This window comes from Rana temporaria, chromosome 8 (assembly GCF_905171775.1).
Source record: "Rana temporaria chromosome 8, aRanTem1.1, whole genome shotgun sequence".
Classification (NCBI taxonomy): domain Eukaryota; kingdom Metazoa; phylum Chordata; class Amphibia; order Anura; family Ranidae; genus Rana; species Rana temporaria.
Genome location: NC_053496.1, coordinates 60653156 through 60676850, shown reverse-complemented (window position 1 = coordinate 60676850; position 23695 = coordinate 60653156). Strand labels below are relative to the sequence as shown.

The window sequence follows — 23695 nt, the reverse complement described above, 5'->3', positions numbered from 1 at the left end:
ATAAAAACCTGACAGGGGGCTCTAATTCCTCTCCACTCAATGCACAATTTCGAAGTAATTCACTTATACTGTAACTTCTCCTCCAATCAGCTCTTTTTCCCTCTCCCTGTGTAATCTTTCTTTTTTTACCTTTAGTATAGCCTTTCATTCTATCACATGTCCCCCTCCCCCTGTCATGTGATTGGGCGGCACACAGCTCAGCAGGCGGGACACCTGCCGCGCACTGGCCCCGCCCACTACTGTCGCTTTACCAGCCTTCTTGAGCCGCGCTGTGAGCCGTACTTATGATGGAGAGGGAAGCTGTGGCGAAAATGGCGGCGTCCGCGGATGGCCAGACCAAGTACGGGCAGTCTGTGAAGGGACTGCTCACCGAGAAGGTCAGCACATGCGGCGCCGACGTCATCGCCCTCACCAAACAAGTGCTGAAAGGATCGCGGAGCTCTGAGGTGAGGGGGGCGGCTTCCAGCGAGGGACCAGGGGCGGGGCCTTCGGGAGGGGGCGGGTCTATAAGGTAGCACAGGTGTAGACTGAGAAGAGGAGATGAGATGATTGGACGTCTGATCATCCCTTGTACAATGAATGGTACACATATACACAGGATATCTATGGACTGACACTGATAGACATTTTATGTAGTCAATATTATTCCATCATTGTGTATTAAGACAGGGTTTGACAAATTTGCTTGGAATCAAGGAGCCAGCTAAAAAAGTTAGGAGCCAGAAAACGCACCCCGTCCCGACGAGCTTGCGCGCAGAAGCGAACACATATGTGAGCAGCGCCCGCATATGTAAACCGTATTCAAACCCACACGTGTGAGGTATCGCCGCGATTGGTAGAGCGAGAGCAATAATTCTAGCCCTAGACCTCCTCTGTAACTCAAAACATGCAACCTGTAGATTTTTTTAAACGTCGCTTATGAAGATTTTAAAGGGTAAAAGTTTGTCGGCATTTCACGAGCGGACGCAATTTTGAAGCGTGACATGTTGGGTATCAATTTACTCGGCGTAACATTATCTTTCATAATATTAAAAAAAATGGGGATAACTTTACTGTTGTCTTATTTTTTAATTAAAAAAAGTGTAATTTTTTTCCCAAAAAAGTGCGCTTGTAAGACCGCTGCGCAAATACGGCGTGACAGAAAGTATTGCAACGATCGCCATTTTATTCTCTAGGGTCTCAGGATAAAAAATATATATAATGTTTGGGGGAAGAAGATGGCAGTGAAAATAGTGAAAAATGACATTAGAATTGCTGTTTAAAGCGGTGTTTCACCCTAAAAAACAACTTTCTAGCATGTCATTCAGCATAGTAGCGCGAGCTACAGTATGCCTTTATATATTTTTTTGGCGCCGTACTCACTGTTTAATCGCGTAGTAAAGTTTTAGACTCCCTGCGGGGAATGGGCGTTCCTATGCAGAGGGCTCGTGATTGACGGTCGGCTTTGGCGTGTCACGCTTCACAAAAATAACCGGAGTAGGTCTCGGCTCTTCACGGCGCTATACGGCGCCTGCACACAGACATCGGTAGCTGACTGCGCAGGCGCCGTGAAGAGCAAACTCCTATTTCGGCTATTTCCGTCAAGCGTGACGCGCCATAGCCGGCCGTCAATCACGAGCCCTCTGCGTAGGAACGCCCATTCCCCTGAAACTTTACTACGCGATTAAACCGTGAGTTCGGCGCCAAAAAAAATATATAAAGGCATACTGTAGCTCACGCTACTATGCTGAATGACTTGCTAGAAAAAAAAAATTTTTTTTTTAGGGAGAACCCCCGCTTTAACTTGTAATGCTTAACTTGTAATACCAACGGCTCACCACCAGATGGCGCCAGCTCACAAAAAAAATATATATATATATATATATATATATATAATTTTTTTTTTTTTTTGCCCACCTTCCAAGCCAAGTCGCCAGGATGCCATTTCTAGTCGCCATGGCGACCTGGCGCCCGGGATTTGTCGAATCCTGCCCTAGAGAATAAAATGGCGATTGTTACAATACTTTCTGTCACGCCGTATTTGCGCAGCGGTCTTACAAGCGCACTTTTTTTGGGAAAAAATACACTTTTTTTAAAATTAAAAAATAAGACAACAGTAAAGTTATCTCAATTTTTTTTTATATCGTGAAAGATAATGTTACGCTGAGTAAATTGATACCCAACATGTCACGCTTCAAAATTGCGTCCGCTCGTAGAATGCCAACAAACTTTTAGCCTTTAAAATCTCCATAGGCGACGTTTAAAAAATCTACAGGTTGCATGTTTTGAGTTACAGAGGAGGTCTAGGGCTAGAATTATTGCTCTCGCTCTAACAATCGCGGCGATACCTCACATGTGTGGTTTGAATACCGTTTACATATGGGGGCGCTGCTCACGTATGTGTTCCCTTCTGCGCGCAAGCTCGTCGGGACGGGGTGAGTTTTCTGGCTCCTAGATTCCAAGCAAATTTGTCAAACACTGACGTCCTTCATGTGCAGCGGACAAATCTGCAGCAACTGTGTGATGCTATTGTGTCACTATGGACCAAAATCTTTGAAGAATTTTTCCAACACCTTGTTGAATGTATTCCATGAAGAATTAAGGCCGTTCTGAAGGAAAAAGAGGGGGTCCAACCCGGTACTAGCAAGGTGTACCTAATAAAGTGTCCGGTGAGTGTGAATTCATACAATGAACATTTATTCACAAATGATTTGTAGATCAGTGCTTCCCCCAATCTCAGTCCTTGAAGTGGTTCTGAAGGCAAAAGGTCCTTTTTTATTTTATTTTTTATATTTTTTTTACCTTTAATGTATTTTCTGCATTAAAGCAGTTGTTTTTGTCACCTGTAAGGCAAAATTCATAATAAGCTAGTACAGACCTCAAAAATCCACTCGCCTGCTCGCATTTTGAGAGTGAATTCTGAGGTCTGGCGAGGAAGGGCTGCCTGGGAGTTTCGGGGGAGAACGTGTGTCAATGGGGGTCCTTCTCCCAGCGATCACCAAGGCCGGAGGGGGAAGAGAGAAAGAGATCCGCCCAGGTGTACAGAGCGCAGCGGGGGGAACAGAGATAACGACTTTTATTTCAATAGCCGTGTTCCCCGCCGCTCGCTGAAAGATACAGCCCTGGTCCCGGGACTTTGACAGATCACCTGTCACTGCGATTGGACGGGTGATCTGTCTATCAAAGTTCCCCGGCCAGGGGGCGGGGCTGTATATGACGTTGCACGGCGGGAACACAGAGGACTGGAGGAACCAGGAGGAGGCTGACCACCCGGGAGCCTGGGATAAGGGAAGAGACCGGAGAGGAGGAGCCTACCTTACAGTATGTGGCAGCGGCACCAAACACTCGGTCCGTGCACACACACAGCACATGCCATTCCCTCTGTCTGTGCCACCAGTGAGAATGGCAGTGCTGGCTGACTGTGTGCAATGCATCTCTGTCACCCCATCTGTCTCACCCCCACCCTCTCTGTCACCCCCCCTCCTGTCTCACCCCCCCTTCTGTCTCACCCCCTCCCTCTCTGTCTCGCCCCCTCCCTCTCTGTCTCACCCCCTCCCTCTCTGTCTCACCCCCACTCCCTCCCTCTCTGTCTCACCCCCACCCCCTCCATCACTGTCTCACCCCCCACCCCCTCCATCACTGTCTCACCCCCCACCCCCTCCATCACTGTCTCACCCCCCACCCCCTCCATCACTGTCTCACCCCCTCCCTCTCTGTCTCACCCCCTCCCTCTCTGTCTCACCCCCTCCCTCTCTGTCTCACCCCCTCCCTCTCTGTCTCACCCCCTCCCTCTCTGTCTCACCCCCACCCCCTCCCTCTCTGTCTCACCCCCACCCCCTCCCTCTCTGTCTCACCCCCACCCCCTCCCTCTCTGTCTCACCCCCACCCCCTCCCTCTCTGTCTCACCCCCACCCCCTCCCTCTCTGTCTCACCCCCACTCCCTCCCTCTCTGTCTCACCCCCACTCCCTCCCTCTCTGTCTCACCCCCACTCCCTCCCTCTCTGTCTCACCCCCACTCCCTCCCTCTCTGTCTCACCCCCACCCCCTCCATCACTGTCTCACCCCCACCCCCTCCATCACTGTCTCACCTCTCTCTCTCTCTCTCTCTCTCTCTCTCTCTCTCTCTCTCTCTCTCTCTCTCTCTCTCTCTCTCTCTCTCTCTCTCTCTCTCTCTCTCTCTCTCTCTCTCTCTCTCTCTCTCTCTCTCTCTCTCTCTCTCTCTCTCTCTCTCTCTCTCTCTCTCTCTCTCTCTCTCTCTCTCTCTCTCTCTCTCTCTCTCTCCCCCTCCCCCTTATGTCTCTAACCTTCCACCCCCTCTTTCCCTTTTAGAGCAAATTCCCACGAAATCAGCATGAAATCAAAGAGCAGTCGGAGCAATTTGACACTCCAGCCACTCTGCATTGCAGGCTGCTAGGGGGCAGTATGATTAACAGTTCAGTGCATCATACCTCCCCCTCTTATTTTGTACAAACTTTGTTTGCAGTGTATATAATGTACACACGGCTGCATTGGTGGCCACTAGGCACAAGACTGCATGGTGGACACACGCAGCCTGCATTGGTGGGCATGGATACAGTTGTTGTTGTTAATTATTTTAATAACTGAATTTTACATAATACATTTGAGTGTCATTTTATGCGAGCATGTTTAGGGGCGGACTGGTGGCGAGTAACCCTTGAGGCCTGGCTAGTACCTTAGAATGAGGCATTGGTAGGGCTGGGAAAAAATTCGATTTGAATCGCGTTGCGAGGGCAAATCGATTCAAATTTTGATCAAATAGATTTTTATTTTTTTTCATAGGTCGGCGCTCCATGGACTAGGCCGAAGACGCGGCCTCGCCTAAAAATCCCTGCCTGCAGCTCGCCGCGATCCTGGGAAAAGGCCGCTCGCGGGCAGGGCTCGCGGCGAGTTGCAGGCAGGGTCTTTTAGGCGAGGCCGCAGCTTCGGTATAGCCTGCGGCCTTTTCCCAGGATCGCGGCGAGTTGCGGGCAGGGTTTTTGAGGCGAGGCCGCACCTTAGGTATAGTCTGCGGCCTTTTCCCAGGATCGCGGCGGACTAGGCCGAAGCCACATCCTCACCTAAAATCTTAGGACCGGCGCGGTGTCCATGGGGGGGGGGGGGAATTGATTTGTATCGTTACCTCAAATCGCCCAGCCCTAGGCATCGGTAACTCATCTGGTCCACGCCGAGATAGCTAACATGTTGCCTCGGCGTGTCTTCTGGGTATCGTGGCTCCAGCACTGTGAGTGGCTGGAGCTGTGATGTCGCCATGCCGCACATGTGCGCGGGAGACTTCTTTCCGGTAAGGTCCGGCGTCTCCCGGGCCTTCAGCTGAGAATTCCCTGTGTGCATGCGCCGCTGACTCTTTGCAAGGGGAATATCTCCTAAACCTTAAAGGTTTAAAAGTTACAAAATGGACTATACAACCGTTTTTAAAGTAAAAAAATCTTTCAATAACCGCTCCCCTCCCCCTCCCCTCAACACTTACCTGAGTCCATTCTCAATCCAGCGCTGTGCTGGTCTGCTGCAGATCTTCTCCCCTCCTCTTGGTCTCTGAGAACTGCGGGAGCCATTGGCGACTGCTACTGTTGGTCAAAACCAGCGAGGGGGCTGGGTCAAGCTGCTCTGTGTATCCATTGACACACACAGCTCAGCTTGGGAGCACACAAGTGGCAGCTGGCTTGCTATGAGAACACTGAAAGAAGAAGAGGAGGAGTGGACAGCTCCGGCAGGGGACCCCAGCAGAGGAGGATCAGGGCCACTACTGGCAATACTATTTCACAGAGAAGGTAAGTATAAACCTGTGTGGTGTGTTTGTTTTGTTTTGTGTTTTTCCTTTTTTTGGGGGGGGGGGGGGGATTTCAAAATAGGGTTTACATCTGCTTTAAATACCCCCATCAGGCCATGTTTTGAAAATTTCCCTTAGATAAAATATCGGTCATAGATAATAAGTCTTTGACATTGATTAAAAGCACATCCTGAAAAACATGACCTGTTGTGGGTACTTGAAAAACAAGGTTGCTTTAAACCCTGAGATATGTCTTTTAGAGTTCAGGTATACTGGGCCATATTCTCAGTGAAGTTACGATGGAGTATCTCAGGATACTCCATCGTAACTCCCTTTTTTGGCCCGTGTATCTATGCTCCTGATTCTCAGAATCATTTTTGCATAGATACACTTAAGATCCGCCATCTGTAAGTCACTTACACTGGCGGATCTTAAATGCAATGACGCCGGCCGCCGCTAGATGGCATTTATGTGAAGGAGTCATTTGCATATGCAAATGATCCTTCTACGCCGATTCCTGAACGAGTTCGCGTCGCGTAACCGTCGCTAACGTCGTTTGCGTAAGCGGAAATTTAGTCCTGCTATATGGAGGATTAAATTTCCGCAAGTCTCGCGTAGGCCATGTTACGGATGGCGTCGGGTCCCCGTCGTGTTTTTTCGTCGAGTACGTCGTTTACGTAAGTCGTTCTTGAATACGACCTTACGTCAATGACGCACACGTCGGCGTCATTGACGTTTTCCGCCGAGAACTGGAGCATGCGCACTGGGCTTTTTGCAGCCCGGCGCATGCCCAGTTCTTTCGCATCGGGGGCGCGCTTCATTTGAATAGAAGACGCCCCCTTGGAGATCCGCCAGGCTACGCCGGGACACTTACACTCCGCTGTCCCAACTTATGGAGCAAGTGTTTGGGGAATACAACACCTGCTCCAGTAAGTTGGGACAGCGGAGTGTAAGTGCCCTAAGCGAAGCAGGCGGATATTTTTCGAGAATATGGCCCACTGTCTTTTTGTAAGCATATGGAAAACAAAATGCACATCATTTTAAAAATTGTTTTTATTTTTTTTAGCTTCTTGGCCATGCTGCCAGAAATATGGTGATGCAAGAAGATTCCATTTTACATTCAGAAGATGTAAGTAAATACAATCGCACAACACACTTTTCCCTATTAGATTGTAAGCTCACAAGCGCAGGGCTCTCCTAACCCTCCTGTATTGAATTGCACCGTCTCCCTTTAAATTTTAAAGTGCTGCGCAAACTGCTGGCGCTATATAAATCCCTTTCATGACTAAGCCTATTTCTGACATTTGGTGTTTACAAGTTAAAATTTGTATTTTTTGCTAGAAAATTACTTGGAACCCACAAACATTATATATATTTTTTTTAGCAGAGAATCTAGAGAATAAAATGGCGATTGTTGCAATATTTTATGTCACACGGTATTTGTGCGGCGGTGTTTTAAACCCACATTTTTGAGAAAGACACTTTTCATGAATTAAAAAAAAAAATATGAAAAAGTAAAGTTGGCCCAATTTTTTTTTTGTATAATGTGAAAGATGATGTTACGCCGAGTAAATAGATACCAAACATGTCATGCTTTATAATTGCACGCACTCGTGGAATGGCGACAAACTACGGAACCTAAAAATCTCCATAGGCGACGCTTGAATTTTGTTTTACGGTTACCAGGTTAGAGTTACAGAGGAGGTCTAGTGCTAGAATTATTGCTCTCACTCTGACGATCGCGGCAATACCTCACTTGTGTGATTTGAACACCGTTAACATATGCGTACGCAACTTCCGTATGCGGTTTTTTTTGCTGCGTGAGCTCGCGGGGACAGGGGCGCTTTAATAAAACGTTTTTTTCTTATTTATTTTTATAATATAAAATTGTGTTTTTAAAAAAAAAAAAAGATTTTTTTTTTACTTTTATTGCTGTCACAAGGAATGTAAACATCCCTTATGACAGTAATAGGCGTTGACAGGTACTCTTTATGGAGAGATCGGGGGTCTAAAAGACCTCCAATCCCTCCTTTGCACTTCTTCAAAGTATTCAGATCGACAAAAACGGCGCCATTGGCAGCCAGGTAACCTGGAAGTGACGTCATGAGGTTGCTTCCGTGTTTACACTGAAGAGATCGAAGCAATTCGCGGCTTCGTTTCAGTCTCTCGCTAGGCACTGGATCACGGATCGGGTCTCCCGGTGGGACGGGAGGCCCTGTAAAAGAGGCGGAGGCAGCAGGAGAGGGGGGGGGGAGTCACTGTACTACAGCCTTCCTGTACAAGCCTGAGATTGCACCCGCGATCTGCGGGGAAAAAAAAAAATGAATACAATTTTTTTTTTTTACCTGCAAAAAATTTGCGTTTTTATAATTTTTAGAAAGATGAACTTTTCCTTTTAAAGCTAAGAACATCTGCAGCAAGTACAGAGAATAAATGCTGATCTTGCCAGTAATGTCCATATCACTTCCCGTGAGCTGAAAAGAAAGCACAAACAACCTTATCTTTGTGCGGTAAACCTTCTAATCTCATCAGCCTTATAATGGAGATATAGAAGAACAGATGTTTTATGCCCAGCCTGAGTGCCCATGCACACCACTGTATCTGTGGAAGAATGCCATGGTTGCCAGCCAGGCTTGAAGTGTGTTATCTACAGGGTTTCCAGGTTAAAGAACTGAAAATAAATAAAACTAATGCAGGCACTTGAGTTAGAGACTGGTAAACTGCAATATACAGTGGGTATAGAAAACAATCGCCCCCTTTTTAAAATCATCACATTTTGTTTCTTTGCCTAAAATGAAGACAGACACAGTAATTGTTTTATCCAGCTGTATTAACTAGTGCAACTTAGGCCCTTTTAACACTGGGATGGATCGGCTTTCAGTGGTCCGCCAGCTCAGCGGGAGATCTCTCCGCTGATCCCTGCTGAGCCCGCGGATGACAAGTCCCCCTCTGCTCACTGAGCGGGGAGGGGCTTGTGCAGCGCTGCTGTCTCCTATGGAGAGATCAGACAAAAACGGACAGCATGTCCGTTTTCATCAGATCTCATCTGATCCGATCGCCATCCGTCTGATTTGATCTGGTCGGATGTCAGCAGACATATCACCGCTGATATCACGCTCCATAGAGATGCATGGAGTGGCCATTCAGGTCCGCCGACAAAACTGACAGGCGGACCTGAACGGTCTGACCGTGTGAAAGGGGCGAAATACTGACGTAAGGGGGGGCGAACCTTTTTCCAACTCGGTTATTCTGTTTTTGTTTGTTTTTTCTGACATGTTGGTGTTGTATCATTTACTTTGATGTTATAAGTTATAAGCACAGCTGGGTAAAACTGTGTCTGTCTTCATCTCAGGCTGCAAATTCCTTTCTATACCCACTGTATTATTTTATTGTTTTTGGGTTTAGATACACTTTAAGGCTCCATTCACACTTGTACGACTCCATAGTTGCGCCGTCTTTGTTTACAACTTTAACGCCACTTTGGATGGGCGCAACTTGGATACGACTTTGGGTTTCACCAGTGATAATGGACAACTGTTGCACACAAGTTGCATTGTATGACTTTCATGCTACTTCTGAGGGTTAACATTGAAGTCTATGGCCCTCAAGATGAAAGTCGCACCAAAGTAGTTCATGAACTACGTTAAAGTGGCTTCGGCTTTAAGGATGCTTTCACACTGAAAGAGCCGGCCGTTATCGGTAAAGCGTTGCCCATTTTAGCGGGGCTTTACTGCTTGTTTAAGGGGTGCTATTGCACTGCTTTTTGGCCTCTAGCGGGGGGGCTTTTAACCCCAAAGAAGGGGTTAAGAATGTCCGTGTTGCCGCGCATCCAAATCGCTTTTCAGGTACTTTGGATGCACTGCCCATTCATTTCAATGGGCAAGGTGTTTTAAGAGCCCTGTATTCATTGGAAATTCCGATTGTGTGTACGAGGCATTAGGGTTTGGTATGGCGATCAGCTGTGTGTGGATTCTCATTCTGTATGAATTTTGTTTGGTGTGAATTTTTTATCTTTTTAACTTTTTCATATTCAGCACCAGTATGAACAGCTGAATCTCTGACCGTTTGATCCCCAGAGATATTTGACCTGATCTGAAACAATTAAAGGAAAAAAGTCCATGCCATTGGGAAAATATGACTTCTATCAAGCCCTGCCTATGTATATTTAACTCCTGAGAAGCCTCAATAGATATCTAAAGTGCTGGAATCTGTGGGCCTCGGCTCCTTGCTGGTACTTTTAGTAAATGTACAGACACAGCTGGTTTACATTATAGCAAAGCAAAGAGCAGTGACCATGTGCAAAGTGCAGTACTGGTAAGCATTAGTGGGGTAGATTCAGGTAGCAATTATGCCTGCGTATCCATAGATACGCAGCGTAATTGCTAAGTAGTGCCGGCGTATCGACTTTCTGTATTCAGAAAGCTCGATACGCCGACTGCAGCCTAAGATATGACTGGCATAAGGCTCTTATGCCGTCGTATCGTAGGCTGCATTCTTACGCTGGCCGCTAGGTGGCGTTCCCGTATTGGTCAGCGTAGAGTATGCAAATTGCATACTCACACCGATTCACAACCGTACGCGCGCCCGGCATTCGAATTTTACGTCGTTTGCGTTCGTCGGTTTCTGCGTAAGGCTGCTCATGCTATTAGCAGGCGCAGCCAATGCTAAGTAAACCCGTCGTTCCCGCGTCGCGATTTTTGAAAATTACGTTGTTTGCGTAAGTGAATCGTGAATGGCACTGGACGCCATTTACGTTCACGCTGAAGCAAATGACGTCCTTGCGACGTCATTTACCGCAATGCACGTCAGGAAAGTTTCCCGACGGAGCATGCGCACTACGTTCGGCGCGGGAACGCACCAAATTTAAATGATCCACGCCCCCTACGGGATCATTTAAATTACGCGCGCTTACGCCGGCCACTTTTACGGAACGCCCCCGCAAATTACGGAGCTACTGCTCGTACTAGCACGTGTAATTTACTGAGGGGTAGCGTAAAAACGGTACGCTGTGCCTCCGTAGTAGTGCGCGCCCCTACCTGAATCTACCCCAGTGTCTTTAGTTTGCAGGGATTGGATCAATTGAAGTCCTTACATTTTGTACTGCTGTGTTAAAGTATAACCAAGGGTAAAACTTTTTTTTTTATATATATATATATATATATATATATATATATATATATATTTTATATATTTTTGGATAGCATAAGCATCTGTGTCCCATTGGGGGGTATTTCCCTTCACTTCCTGGCCCAAAGTAAAAACAGGAAGTGAGAGAAAATCCCACAAAAGAGAGGGATTCCCTAGTCGTCACCGAGGTCACCAGAACAACAAATTTCCCCCAAAAAACACATGAAAACGCAAAATCGCAGTTAAAAAAAACACAGCAAAAAGCACTGTAGAAACGCTCAAAAGCAACATGCATAGATGTGAAACGAGCCTTCGGTAGGATAAATAAGATAATATAAATAAAAAATGCGCACGGTTGTTTCTGGGCTGTATTACGGGTACAAACAACAACTAACATACACATATGTGGTGTCGCTGCAATTGTCAGGAACAGGAGAATTTATTTCTGATTGTTCTTTGGTGGAAGGTTGTGGTAGTAGCAAGAAATATACAGCTAGAAAAAAAAATCAGCTGTCCCCACAACTGCTGAATTCAAAGGAAAACAAAGCTTGGAAGTCGCTGTTTATTACCAAAATTGAACTAATAATCGATATAAATTAACACTTTCATGATTTACAGAGCCTCCGAAAAATGGCGATTATAACAACACATCTACAGTACCAGTAAGTTCTCATTATTGTGTCCTGGATTCTATATTGTGCTAAAGATCCAAAACTTCCACTAACATGTTTCTGTGCTTTCTTCCAGACAAGAAGCCATACAGAAAAAGTAAGTCTAGAGAACAAGCTGTGCCCTGTTTATAAAGTTTGGAAACGATTGCTGTTTTGCTTAATGTTATTCCTGGGTCCTGATGCCACCGCATACAGCGATTCATTGAGATGCATCTAAGAAGGTGACTGTATGTGGTTGTGTAAAGTGGTGTCTCTCAACCTTTTACGCTGAAGTACCCCAGCAGGTCTAAATATCATTTCCCAAGTACCACTGTCTCAAAAGTAATTTCTAGTTTGGGTGTCATAGTTTCTGTGAGTGTGTGTAATGTCAGTGTGTGTGTTTGATGTTTTGTTTGCTTGTATATGTTCATGCTGCAATGACAGATGCGCACACACGCACGCCAGTGCTCATCAATGTAACCTGATCAGTGCCCATCAATGCAGCCTGATCAGTGAAGCTTAACCTCTGCACATCAGCGCAGCCTCGTCTGTGCTTATTAATAAGCTTGATCAGGGCAGCTTTACCTGTGCCCATCAGCTCAGCCTGATCAGTGCCCATCATTGCAGCCTTGCCAGTCCCCAGTGCCCATCATTGCAGCCTTGCCAGTCCCCAGTACCCATCATTGCAGCCTTGCCAGTCCCCAGTGCCCATCATTGCAGCCTTGCCAGTCACCAGTGCCCATCATTGCAGCCTCCACAGTCACCAGTGCCCATCATTGCAGCCTCCACAGTCACCAGTGCCCATCATAGCAGCCTCCACAGTCACCAGTGCCCATCATAGCAGCCTCCACAGTCACTGGTGTCCAGCACAGCCTTGCCAGTCACCGGTGCCCATCAGTGCCACCTTGGGGAGAGGAGAGCTGCCACCCGCCAGTTTACACAGAGCGGGGATCTTCTGCTGCAGTGTCCATTAAGTCCCGCTTCCTGGACCGGCGCCTCCTATGATGAACCAGTGTGACATTCATAGGAGCCGGGAGTGGGACTATAATGTCACTGGGCTGCAGCGGGTAGTCGGTCCCCCTTTCCCGACGCCGCTGGTGGCTCTGGGCGACGTACCCCCTGCTATTGGTATGCGACCCCCTGGGGTATGTGTACCAAGGAACACAGTCCCTTCCAGCTCTAATAGGTCTTCCAAGGTGTGATTTAACAGATATCAGATAAAATGGTGGTGTAAAAGGTATATATGGTATCCTAAAGCTAGGTGGATACTGCCTTCCTCAGATGGGGTAATTCGAAAGGCCTAGCTCTGAGGAAGGGGGTGCGCGCCCTGAAACGTGTCGGCTGTACCCCGTGTTCTGTGCATGTCCACGGGGTATGGCCTTTTGTCAGTTGTATTTTGTGAGTACCCACTTTTATACTAAATTTGTATTATTAAATTATCTCTGGTAATGCACTGGGTGTGCGCGCCTTCCATTTCTGTTTTTCTTGTATGCGTACCAAGGGTTGAGAAACACTGGTGTAAAGCACCCACATGTGCATTGACGTTTGCTCCGAACGCAAACTATCTGTATTTGGATGATTCATCAGTGCACACGTGGGGGATGTACACAACTCCCTGTACCCTGTTGCGTACAGCTGCATCTTAATGGGCGGTGACAGTGGATCACAGCAATGTCATTATACTGGCTGTGGGCTCTGTACAGCTGTGTGCAAGCCTTGGAGTGAATTTGTGAAAAAACAGGTGGAAAGTGTTTATAAACTGTTTAAAGCTATCTACAACAGACTGGTAATCTCATGTGTCCTATAATTGGGGGTTATTTACTAAAGGCAAATCCACTTGGCATTGCAAGTGCACTTGGAAATCCAGTAGCTGTAGATCCGAGGGGGACATGCAAGGAAAATAAAAAACAGCATTTTAGCTTGCACATGATTGGCTGATAAAATCAGCAGAGCTTCCCCTCGTTTGTGGATTAGCCTTTAGTAAATAACCCCCAATGACTTTCTTTTGATTAACCCAGGGTTTGACAAATTTGCTTGGAATCTAGGAGCCAGCTAAAAAAGTTAGGAGCCAGAAAACCCGCCCCGTCCCGACGAGCTTGCGCGCAGAAGCGAACACATATGTGAGCAGCGCCCGCATATGTAAACGGTGCTCAAACCACACATGTGAGGTATCGCCGCGATTGGTAGAGTGAGAGCAATAATTCTAGCTCCTCTGTAACTAAAAACATGCAACCTGTAGATTTTTTTAAACGTCGCCTATGAAGATTTTAAAGGGTAAAAGTTTGTCGGCATTCCACGAGCGGACGCAATTTTGAAGCGTGACATGTTGGGTATGAATTTACTCGGCGTAACATTATCTTTCATAATATTAAAAAAAATGGGGATAACTTTACTGTTGTCTTATTTTTTTAATTAAAAAAGTGTATTTTTTTCCCAAAAAAGTGCGCTTATAAGACCGCTGCGCAAATACGGCGTGACAGAAAGTATTGCAACGATCGCCATTTTATTCTCTAGGGTGTTAGGATAAAAAATATATATAATGTTTGGGGGTTCTAATTAGAGAAAAGATGGCAGTGAAAATAGTGAAAAATGACATTAGAATTGCTGTTTAACTTGTAATGCTTAACTTGTACTACCAACGGCCACCACCAGATGGCGCCAGCTCACATCTGGTGGTAATAACTTGTAATACCAACGGCTCACCACCAGATGGCGCTAGCTCACACAAATAAAAAAAATTTTTTTTTTTTTTGCCCCCCTTCCAAGCCAAGTCGCCAGGACACTATTTCTAGTCGCCATGGCGACCGGGATTTGTCGAGCCCTGGATTAACCAATTCCAAGTTCAACATTTTGTGACGGGAGGCTTCTTGCCTAGCTCCTTGATTTGCTAAGGCCCAGTAGTGATTGATCGGTGTCTTTTGGCTTCTTGGGCGATCACCATTTCCTTGCTTTTCCTCTTACCTTTTTCTTTTTTTCGTACTCCTTTATCCCTGATCCCCATCTATGTCCTATTTTAAGTTTTATAGAAAAATAAACCACGCTTATGGCTTAAGCTTGCATGGGTCGAACTCCTGTTTTACACTTTAGTATTACATGTTCTTGCATTGTTTGTTCCAAGGGCCTCGTTCAGAACGAACATGTTCCATGTAATTGGATTCCCAATGGTGACAGAATTAAACAAGGACACAGTTCCAAATGTGAATTGACATATTTCATTGTTTATTAAATGCTTTATGAAGGTTTCTGATCCATCATGTTTGGCACACTATTTTTTGTTGTACTACATGCTTTACTGAAGAGCGAAACAAAGAATTATAAATGAGAAAAAAAAACACACAGCATGTGTTGCATTGCGGCAGGGGTCGGCAATGGCCCGCAGTTCGCACCCAGCCCGCCACCTCTAAATGTCCGGCTCGTCAGAGCTCATGATGAATTCACATGCACCCGGCCCACAGATATTTTAACCCCTTCACGCTTCGGCTTGTATCGTACAGCCTGCAGCTGTATGCATTGCCCCAATACAGTTTTTTAGAGCCTATGGTTGGCTTTCTTGGGATAACAATTGATGCCGCTAAGAAACCACTTGGCTGTTATACTAAGCAGTGGGAGAGAACATTCCCCCTGCCTGGTTTCACAGCACATCCGTGCTCTCGGAATCGCCTTCGTCCAGGTCTCGTGTCTAGTAATCCGGAAGCAATGTCATGACATCACTACCGGTTTACAGAAGACTTAAAGGCGCCAAATTTAAAACAAATTACAGTATTCAAAACAGCCAGACTTGGCGTTTTGAATGCGTTTAAGTGCAAAGGAGAGATTTGGGGTCTTACACACCCAAGATCCCTCCACAAAGAGTATCTGTCACTGCCTATTGTTACAAGGAATGTTTACATTTCCTTCTGACAGCAATAAAAGTGATCAGAATTTATTTTTTAAATTGAATAAGGGGGGAAATAAAGTAACTTGCACAGCTGGGGGGGGGGGCTGTATAATATGCAGGGGGGCTGGGTGGGGGTCGGTGTAATGTAAAGGGGTCCAAAGTTGCGGGGGGGCTGTGTAATGTAAAGGAAGCCAGAGGTGTAATGTTATCTTCATTTATTAGAAGGTGAATGCGGCCCTCTATGCATTCACATACATTGATTTGGGCCCTTAAGTGGAAAAAGGTTGCTGACCCCTACAGTGAGAGGTTTAAGTTATGAGTTCTGTGAATGTCAGAGAGAATGGGGCAGACAGGCCCTGACCACTATACTGACCACTATGCTACACTGACCACTATGCTACACTGACCACTATGCTACACTGACCACTATGTTACACTACTATACTGACCACTATACTACACTGACCACTATACCACAATACTATACTGTCCACTATACTGATCACAATACTGTCCTGCCTACAGTCTTCCTATACTGAAACTACATATACGGCAAACCCCCCCCCCCCACCCCCACCCCCCCAGTCCGTGTCCATCCATTCCTCACCTTCTTGTCCAGTATTGGTCCGGAGGAGAAAACAATGGCCCCTGCGGCTCACACTTTCCAATGTTCGTCTCCCCTGCGCAGTGTTCAGTGTTTCCCGGTGCACTGTTATTGGACGTATGGGGTCATGTGCGGAGGTGGGACTTCAGGAGCAACCGCAGTCATGGACAGGCCAGCCTCACGCCGCACATGACCCCCATATGCCCAATAACAGGGCGCCGGACAATGAACCTGGTGGCCGAAGCTCGTGGGACACAGGAAATGAAAATTAAGAGGAGGCAGCTAGTAGTGACACTGAATGTCGCCCCCCTAAATGTCGCACAATTGCTACACTGACCACTATACTATTCTGTATACCACAGCACCCCCTGCACCCCACTAGGTAAAAAACTCACAAGAGTGAGAGAGCGCTGTGCATGATGTCATAAGCCTAGGCTTACCAGACAAGAAACAGGAAGTGGACTGTATAAGGTATTTACTGGCAGAAAAACATGTTTTACTATCCAAAGTTAAAACAACAAGGGCAGAAGATTTCATTGATGGAACGATGAAAAAATTATTGTTAAAATAAATAAATGCAGCATGACTTGTTTTTCTGATCCTCTGCTTCATCCATAGTGTTGAACAATCGTCAAACCTCCAGGACCAGTTGAAGCATCTGTTGAAGTGAGAAGAAATCCGGGGACACTTGAGACATTAAGTAATTCTGCCTATCATGGTTCCAGAGCTGCTTGTATGTTGCTATTTGCCTGACAGCTCCTCGGTGTGGTCCTTCATGTCAGTGGATTGTTAATACTTGAACATACCTTTTTAATATGTTTAATGTTTGTATTTTTCTATTCTGTGTAATATTATTTATGATGGCTCTTTAAAGATTGCATTGGCTTTAATGTTCATCTAAGGATCTAAGGTCCTTTCACACTGGGGCAGTGGGTGCAGTGGCGGTAAAGCGCCGCTATTTTTAGCGGCGCTTTACCATCAATTTTGCACAGCTATTCAGCCGCTAACGGGGCGCTTTTAACCCTGGAGTGTGAGGAGCGGCTTTCAGGGCGCTTTGCAGGCGCTATTTTTAGCGTTATAGCGCCTGCCAAGCACCCCAGTGTAAAAGGGGTCTTAGACAGGAGCAAGGTATGTCACCAGGTAAATTATTATGTGGCATTTAGATAATGTATTAAAACTGGCATGTCCTAATATAATAAAGCTATCCTGTAGTTAAGCATATAATAACATTGTGTGTCTTCTGCTATGGGATTTCCTTACCTTGAATGTTCTCATTATGCAGACAATTGTGACTGCCAAGTAAACAAAAGTCAGTCTTTTCATATAAAAACAGTCCTGGGATCAGGGACATCCATGACACACAGGAAAAGAATATAGAGGAACAAAATGAATGTTAAAGGGTCACTAAAGGATTTTTTTTTTTTTAGCTAAATAGCTTCCTTTACCTTACTGCAGTACTGGTTTCATGTCCTCATTGTTCGTTTTTGCTTTGAAGTAGCTGTAATTCTGCTGTGATCTCCACACTTCCTGCTTGTCTGTTTCCTTATAACCATCATACTGGGAGCTTTCTCACGGTGGTCTAAGCTGTCATTACTGTGTGTCTAAAACTCCTCAGAACCAATCAGATTCATTTTAAAAACAAAACACTGCCCTGGATTTGTTTGTTTTTGTTCTGTGAGTCTTCCCGACTCACCTCTCACCCGGAACTTCATGTATGTCCTTTAAAACCGAAAGTGAAACTAGAGGCACATTATATGATAGATTAAATTAAATTTTTAATCATTTTTAAAAGCAAGCAGTTAACTTTTATGTCTCTATACCCAATAAACAGTCATTTCAGCAAAAAAAAAAAAATTCCTTTAGTGACCCTTTAACTTGTTAGGATTTTTATCAAGGGGAACGTCATTTCTGGAAGTGACTGAGGGTAAGGCTGTCAGCTTGAAAAAAGTCACATGCAGCAGGCCTAAAAATGACTTGCTCCCAGACATACTCCTGAGATGGGTAAATGATGGTCCCCAGTCTTTTCTATTCTTATGCAGCTAAGTTAAAAAACAACCTTTTTTTGGTTAAGAGAAATTAAATATGTCGCATGACCTGCCTGAAATTGCTCTTATAAAAGAAAAACATGCCACAGAAAATACAGAGGCTGCCATTAGTAAGCTTCTTCTAAAAATTCTTAATTGCCTGGCTTTAATGCGTGATCCTCTGATTTCATTATTCTGAGTCATGAACCTGGAACATACATGCAGCTAATAATGTCAGAGCAAAGTCGCAACTCCTTAGGCCCGTTTCACACTGAGAGACCGATCGTGTCCGCCTGTCAGTTGATACAGTCAGACCCTGATTGGAACATCCATTGCTGTCTATGGGGTGGCAGATGTTAACAGCCAAGTGTGCAATGTCCGTTGACACCCGCCAAAATCCGATGTGATCCATTCCCCATCCGTCTGGTGGATTGGATCAGATGGCAGTCGAATGGAAACGGACAAGGCAGTCTGTTTCTATTTGATGGAGAACAGTGGGCCGTATCCGCTCTGCAACATCCTCTTGCTCAGCGGAGAGATCCCCTGCTGAGTGGGAGGATCTGCTGGCGGATTCCACCAGTGTGAAAGGGGCCTTATTCATATATTTCTCCCATCTTAGTGCTACATTAGCATAATTGACAGGCAACTAGAATTTTAAGTAGCAAAGTCTTGGATGACAGCCTCCATGTTTCTCTAAGCATGTTTTTATAATGCGATAAGTGGCGCAGATGTGAAGCTGCTATCAGCCAGTCAGGTTTAATATATTTGTGTGTGAGGTGTCACGGCTCAAAAACACAAAAAACTAAAAAGATTTATTTATATGTACCGTATTTATTGGCGTATACCGCGCACTTTTCCCCCCTGAAAATAGGGGGAAAATCAGGGGTGCGTGCTATACGCCGACAGCGTACCTCGGAGGGGAAGGAGGGGGACGAGCGCCCGCCGGAAATCACTGAGCCATCATCTCCTCTCGGCTCTCACTCAGCTGTCACGTCACACACGCACAGTCCCGCCTCCGCCATCGGCATTGGACCATCTCCTGTGAAGGAGGAGGACGAACGCCCGCCGGAAATCACCGGGCGTTAAGGGCGTTGGAAGACTCCAGCTGTTCAGAAGGAGGCAATTAAGGCCTCTATAAGTAATCCAGAGGATTACCACTGATTTGTTGCATCCTGAGGCTTTCTGAGTGAAAGAGAGCAGTAGTTGAAAGTCTTCTGAGGAGGTGAGGTGAGGTGGTGATTGATTTTTCTGTGTGATAAAAATCAAAAAGAGACTATTGTTTTACTTCTGTACGATCAGCAGTGTCTACCCAGCAGGAGGCTGTGCTAGACTCCATAGATAGGTTCCTGTGTGGAAGGTAGACGCCCAAAGTGGCCAGGGTTTATTTTATGTTTGATTTTGTTTATGCTGTTTGGATGCTTGCACTTGTTTCCAGCAAGATGGACGAATAAACCAAAATCTTTGTTTTCAACCGTCTTCGACTGCCTGTCTGTATAAATTCAGTGTGTAGTGAACCCATCCAGGGGGCCACACACCCCGCTACCGAGCGAACCCCTTACAATATATATGTGTGTGTGATGAAAGGGGCTTTAATATTCGAACCCATGGTGTGCAGCCCACACAACTGGGGTTGATTCCCCATAAATACTGGTTTATTATTGTGTCTTCCCTTTCCTTTTCTTTATTTTTAAATGCTTCTAGTGGAAGATTTATTATATTTTAGTATATTTTGTATATTAGCCTCCTGTAATCTCCTTTACAATAGCCTTAAAGAAGATATATCACTTTTAAAGTGGCTTTAAAGGCTTAAAGTAAAAAAAAAAAAAAAAAAAAATCATTCTTTGTCCAGCAGCCTCCCTAATACTTACTCTTAGGTAAATTAAAAGTGTCACACCCCTATATATTGGATAAATCGATGCTACAGTGTAAAGGATGGATTTTTGAAGCACAGTTGTCTTATATAACAAGCATATAAAACGCAGTGCAATCCGCGGTTTGCATTCTAAAATCCAGGAAATGACATCACCGGAAGTCTCCGTACCTTAGGATTAATTTCCTGGATTTTAAAACGCAAACTGCGGATTGCACAGTGTTTTATGTGCTTGTCATGAAAGACCAAAATGTGAGTGGATAATATTTTATAATAAAACCTTTTTAAACGATATCACGCCATGTATGCTCTATTTCTTATCCTATGAGTACGTCTAACTATTGGGGACGTGTGGAAGAGAATAAAGATATATTTCACCAGTACAGGCAATCTTTACATGGATAACTGGTGAGTAAGGGACACGAGGAAGGGAAGCAAAGCACTTACATCACTTTTGCCATACATTTCTGCATTTATGGTTTCTCTTACTTACAATTACGGTATCCCAGGACAGGTAAGTGTCCTTATATTAAAAGTCAGCAGCTACAGTATTGTTTATTTTTATTTTTAAACTGGAGCTCCTTTTTTAAAGTATCAAAATGATCTAGGTAAAACAAATTGCCAGCTTTCCAACAAGAAAGTTTTATTCACCGCATCCTATGGCATCCTCCAGTATGTACTAGAACAGAGACTTCAGTCTTCCAACGATTAGGTCTTCTCCCAGCTGGATGTAAACTTTTTTGTGTTAACTGCAACAAGTCCATAAAAATTACAATGCAGTGTTGGGTAGTGGTAAATCCCTACATTTTTTTCCTCAGATTAGGCCAATACGTATTCTCCTACGTTTATCGATTGGTTTGCGCAAAATCTATAGCGTTTACAAAATAGGGGATAGTTTTATTGCATTTTTATTAATATTTTTTTTTTTACTACTAATGGCGGCGATCAGCGATTTTTTTTTTTTTCCCGTGACGGCGACATTATGGCGGACACATCGGACAATTTTGACACATTTTTGGGACCATTGTCATTTTCACAGCAAGAAGTGCTATAAAAATGCATTGTTTACTGTGAAAATGACAATTGCAGTTTAGGAGTTAACCACTAGGGGGCACTGTATGGGTTAAGTGTGACCTTATATGTGTTTCTAACTGTAGGGGGGCGGGGCTGGACGTGTGACGTCATTGATCGTCTTTCCCTATATCGGGGAACAGACAATCAAAACCAGGGCTGGGCTTAAAGAGACGCGTACGTGATTGTGCCCAGCCGTGCCATTCTGCCGACGTATATCGGCGTGAAGGGGTCCTTAAGTGGTTAAAGTTAAGCTTTGCACACACGCTTATATTTTCGGACAACCAAACGTCCGTTTTTTTGTGGCATGCTAGTCTCATGTCGAAAGCGGAGAGGTTACTCACAATGCGAAAATTTTCGTATGACAAATGATAAAAATGGAGAGCGCAAAATCTGGTGCAGCTGTGCATGGTAGCCAATCGGCTTCTAACATCAGCTTGTTTATTTAAGGTTGGGACAAAAAAATCTGGAAGCTGATTGGTTTCTATGCAGAGCTGCACCAGATTTTGCACTCTCCAGTTTTAGTAAATCAACCCCAATGTGTTGAATAGTTTTGGATGTATTCTTTTGTTTCTGAGCATGTGTAGTCTTGCTCTTACGATTTTTTTTTCGTACGAAAACCATACTAATGAAACAAAAATGTAACTAAGTTCACATCTGACAAAAATGTTATAGTCTGAACATCCAGCTGATGAAAAAGCTAAATCGGCTGTCAAAAGCACCGTACTAACGATCTGAAAATCAGCTCATTGTACAAATTTTTAAATCCGATTTTCGTATCATGTACACAGGCCTTTTCAACAGGGTTGTAGTGATGAAATGGAAACAAAATCTTGATGAATGTTGAAGCCTTTCTTCATCAAGAGAACTAAGGAGGATATATTATATCACAATGCTCACCCCCAAGATAACAGCATTTTCCTGCATATGTAAAGAGAGTCCACCTGGGATACCAAAAGGTCGATATGTCCACTTTTGCAGGTTGCCTGTTGAGCTTCTGCTTTGAAGTGTTTATTTTTGGGGTAAGCACTGTCATATCAATTCTCATTTGTTGTCCTCGGGAAGCAAGGCTGTGCAACCTGCCGAGATTGTGTTCTCCGTTAACCACTACAATGCGATACGACTATAAACATGGAATTCTGAAATTAATTGGTATCTATATCCAAAAAAAAAAAAAAAGCCTACAATGGGCATGTGAGCATCAGACCCAGACCAATGAAGAAATAGAAGTTGACTCAATCTGATTAATTTAAATATGATTTGTGGAACACAACACCACAAACTAGGTGTATAACTGCCCTCCAAGTTCTCCAGATTTCAATCCAGTCGAGCATCTGTGGGATGTGCTGGAAAAACAAATCTGATCTATGGAGGCCACACCTTGCAATTTAATAACTTAAAGAGGAAGTAAAATGACGGGTTTACTTCCTCTTTGTTTCCCTGCAAAGGTAAAGCATAATGGGCTACTATGCATCGCATAGTAGCCCATTATGTGTCACCTGAAACCAAAGCCTGCAATGTCCCGGATTTCCTTGCCTCTATGAAGAATCCATCTTTCACCCTCCTCCTTCCGGGTATCGCTGCTCCGGCGCTGTGACTGGCCGGAGCAGTGATGACGTCGCTCCCGTGCGGGAGCCGACACTTACGGCATGATGCTATTCAGCAACGGCACGCTCAGTGTGCCTGCGCCATAGACATCGTGCATTATTTATTGCAAATGTCTCCTAAACCGTGTAGGTCTAGGAGATATTGCAAGCACCTACAGATAAGCCTTAATCTAAGCTTACTTGTAGGTGAAAGTTCTCAGAGAGGGTTTACAACCACTTTAAAGGATCTGCTACTGATTGCTTGGTGCCAGGATACCACAGCATACCTTCAGATGTCTAGTGGAATCTATGTCTTGATGGGTGATCATAAAATTATGGCTGATGGGTGTATATATTTATTCATGGACGTTCCAGTCTCCGCTTTACAAGTACAGAAAACCTTGAAGATTTTGAATGTTTTGTTCTTGCTCGTTGATTTGTCTAGCTCGCCAACACCCAGCTGCAGTTTTCAAGGTCTTCAGACACACGATGTCAAGGTACTGCCACCATGATACAAGGTACAGATACATACTGCATTCAGCATCTGGCTATACACATTTAATACTGGGATGTTTTTCAAAGCCAAATGGCAATAGACAAAATTATGTGATTCTTGGCAGCCATTTAAAAGTCATCTGTCATTGTTTTGACTAATCTAAGCTGTTGAAGGATGAAATGTAATTTTCAGAGAGGCTCATATATTTCACCACTACTCCCAGTCTTGAGATCTACAGTACTTATGAACTACATGATGACATTCGTATACACTAGTATTCAGTACATTTATATATTGCATGTCATATTACTGTGCTGACTTGTATCTTTCATAAAGGTGACTTTCAGTGTTGCCAAATAACCATAAATGAATGGACAGTTTGTAAAAACAGAACATTTTTCTCCTGTCCATACATTTCCCTTAACAGTAGAAAAGCTTCTGGAAATGTGCTGGCTTCCAGCAGCTCTGTACTGCGCATGTGCAGTTTCAGGCTGGGTTCACACTACTACACTACTTTCATCCTACTTTGCTCTGTGTTCAATGTTTCCCTATGAGAGCGTCTTGTAGCGTCCTACACAAGTCAGTCCGACTTTGAAAATGCTCCCTGTACTACTTTTGGTCCT

General features: G+C 44.8%; 1 protein-coding gene across 1 annotated transcript; it reads left to right on the top strand.

Moving 5' to 3' along the window:
* Positions 1-240: 240 nt before the first annotated feature.
* BORCS7 (BLOC-1 related complex subunit 7) lies at positions 241-17291 on the top strand. Its single transcript, XM_040361879.1, has 5 exons — positions 241-446; positions 6834-6896; positions 11513-11556; positions 11642-11662; positions 16644-17291. Exons 1-5 carry the CDS (start codon positions 285-287, stop codon positions 16693-16695), a joined length of 342 nt encoding a protein of 113 aa, XP_040217813.1. The 5' UTR covers positions 241-284; the 3' UTR covers positions 16696-17291.
* Positions 17292-23695: the final 6404 nt, after the last annotated feature.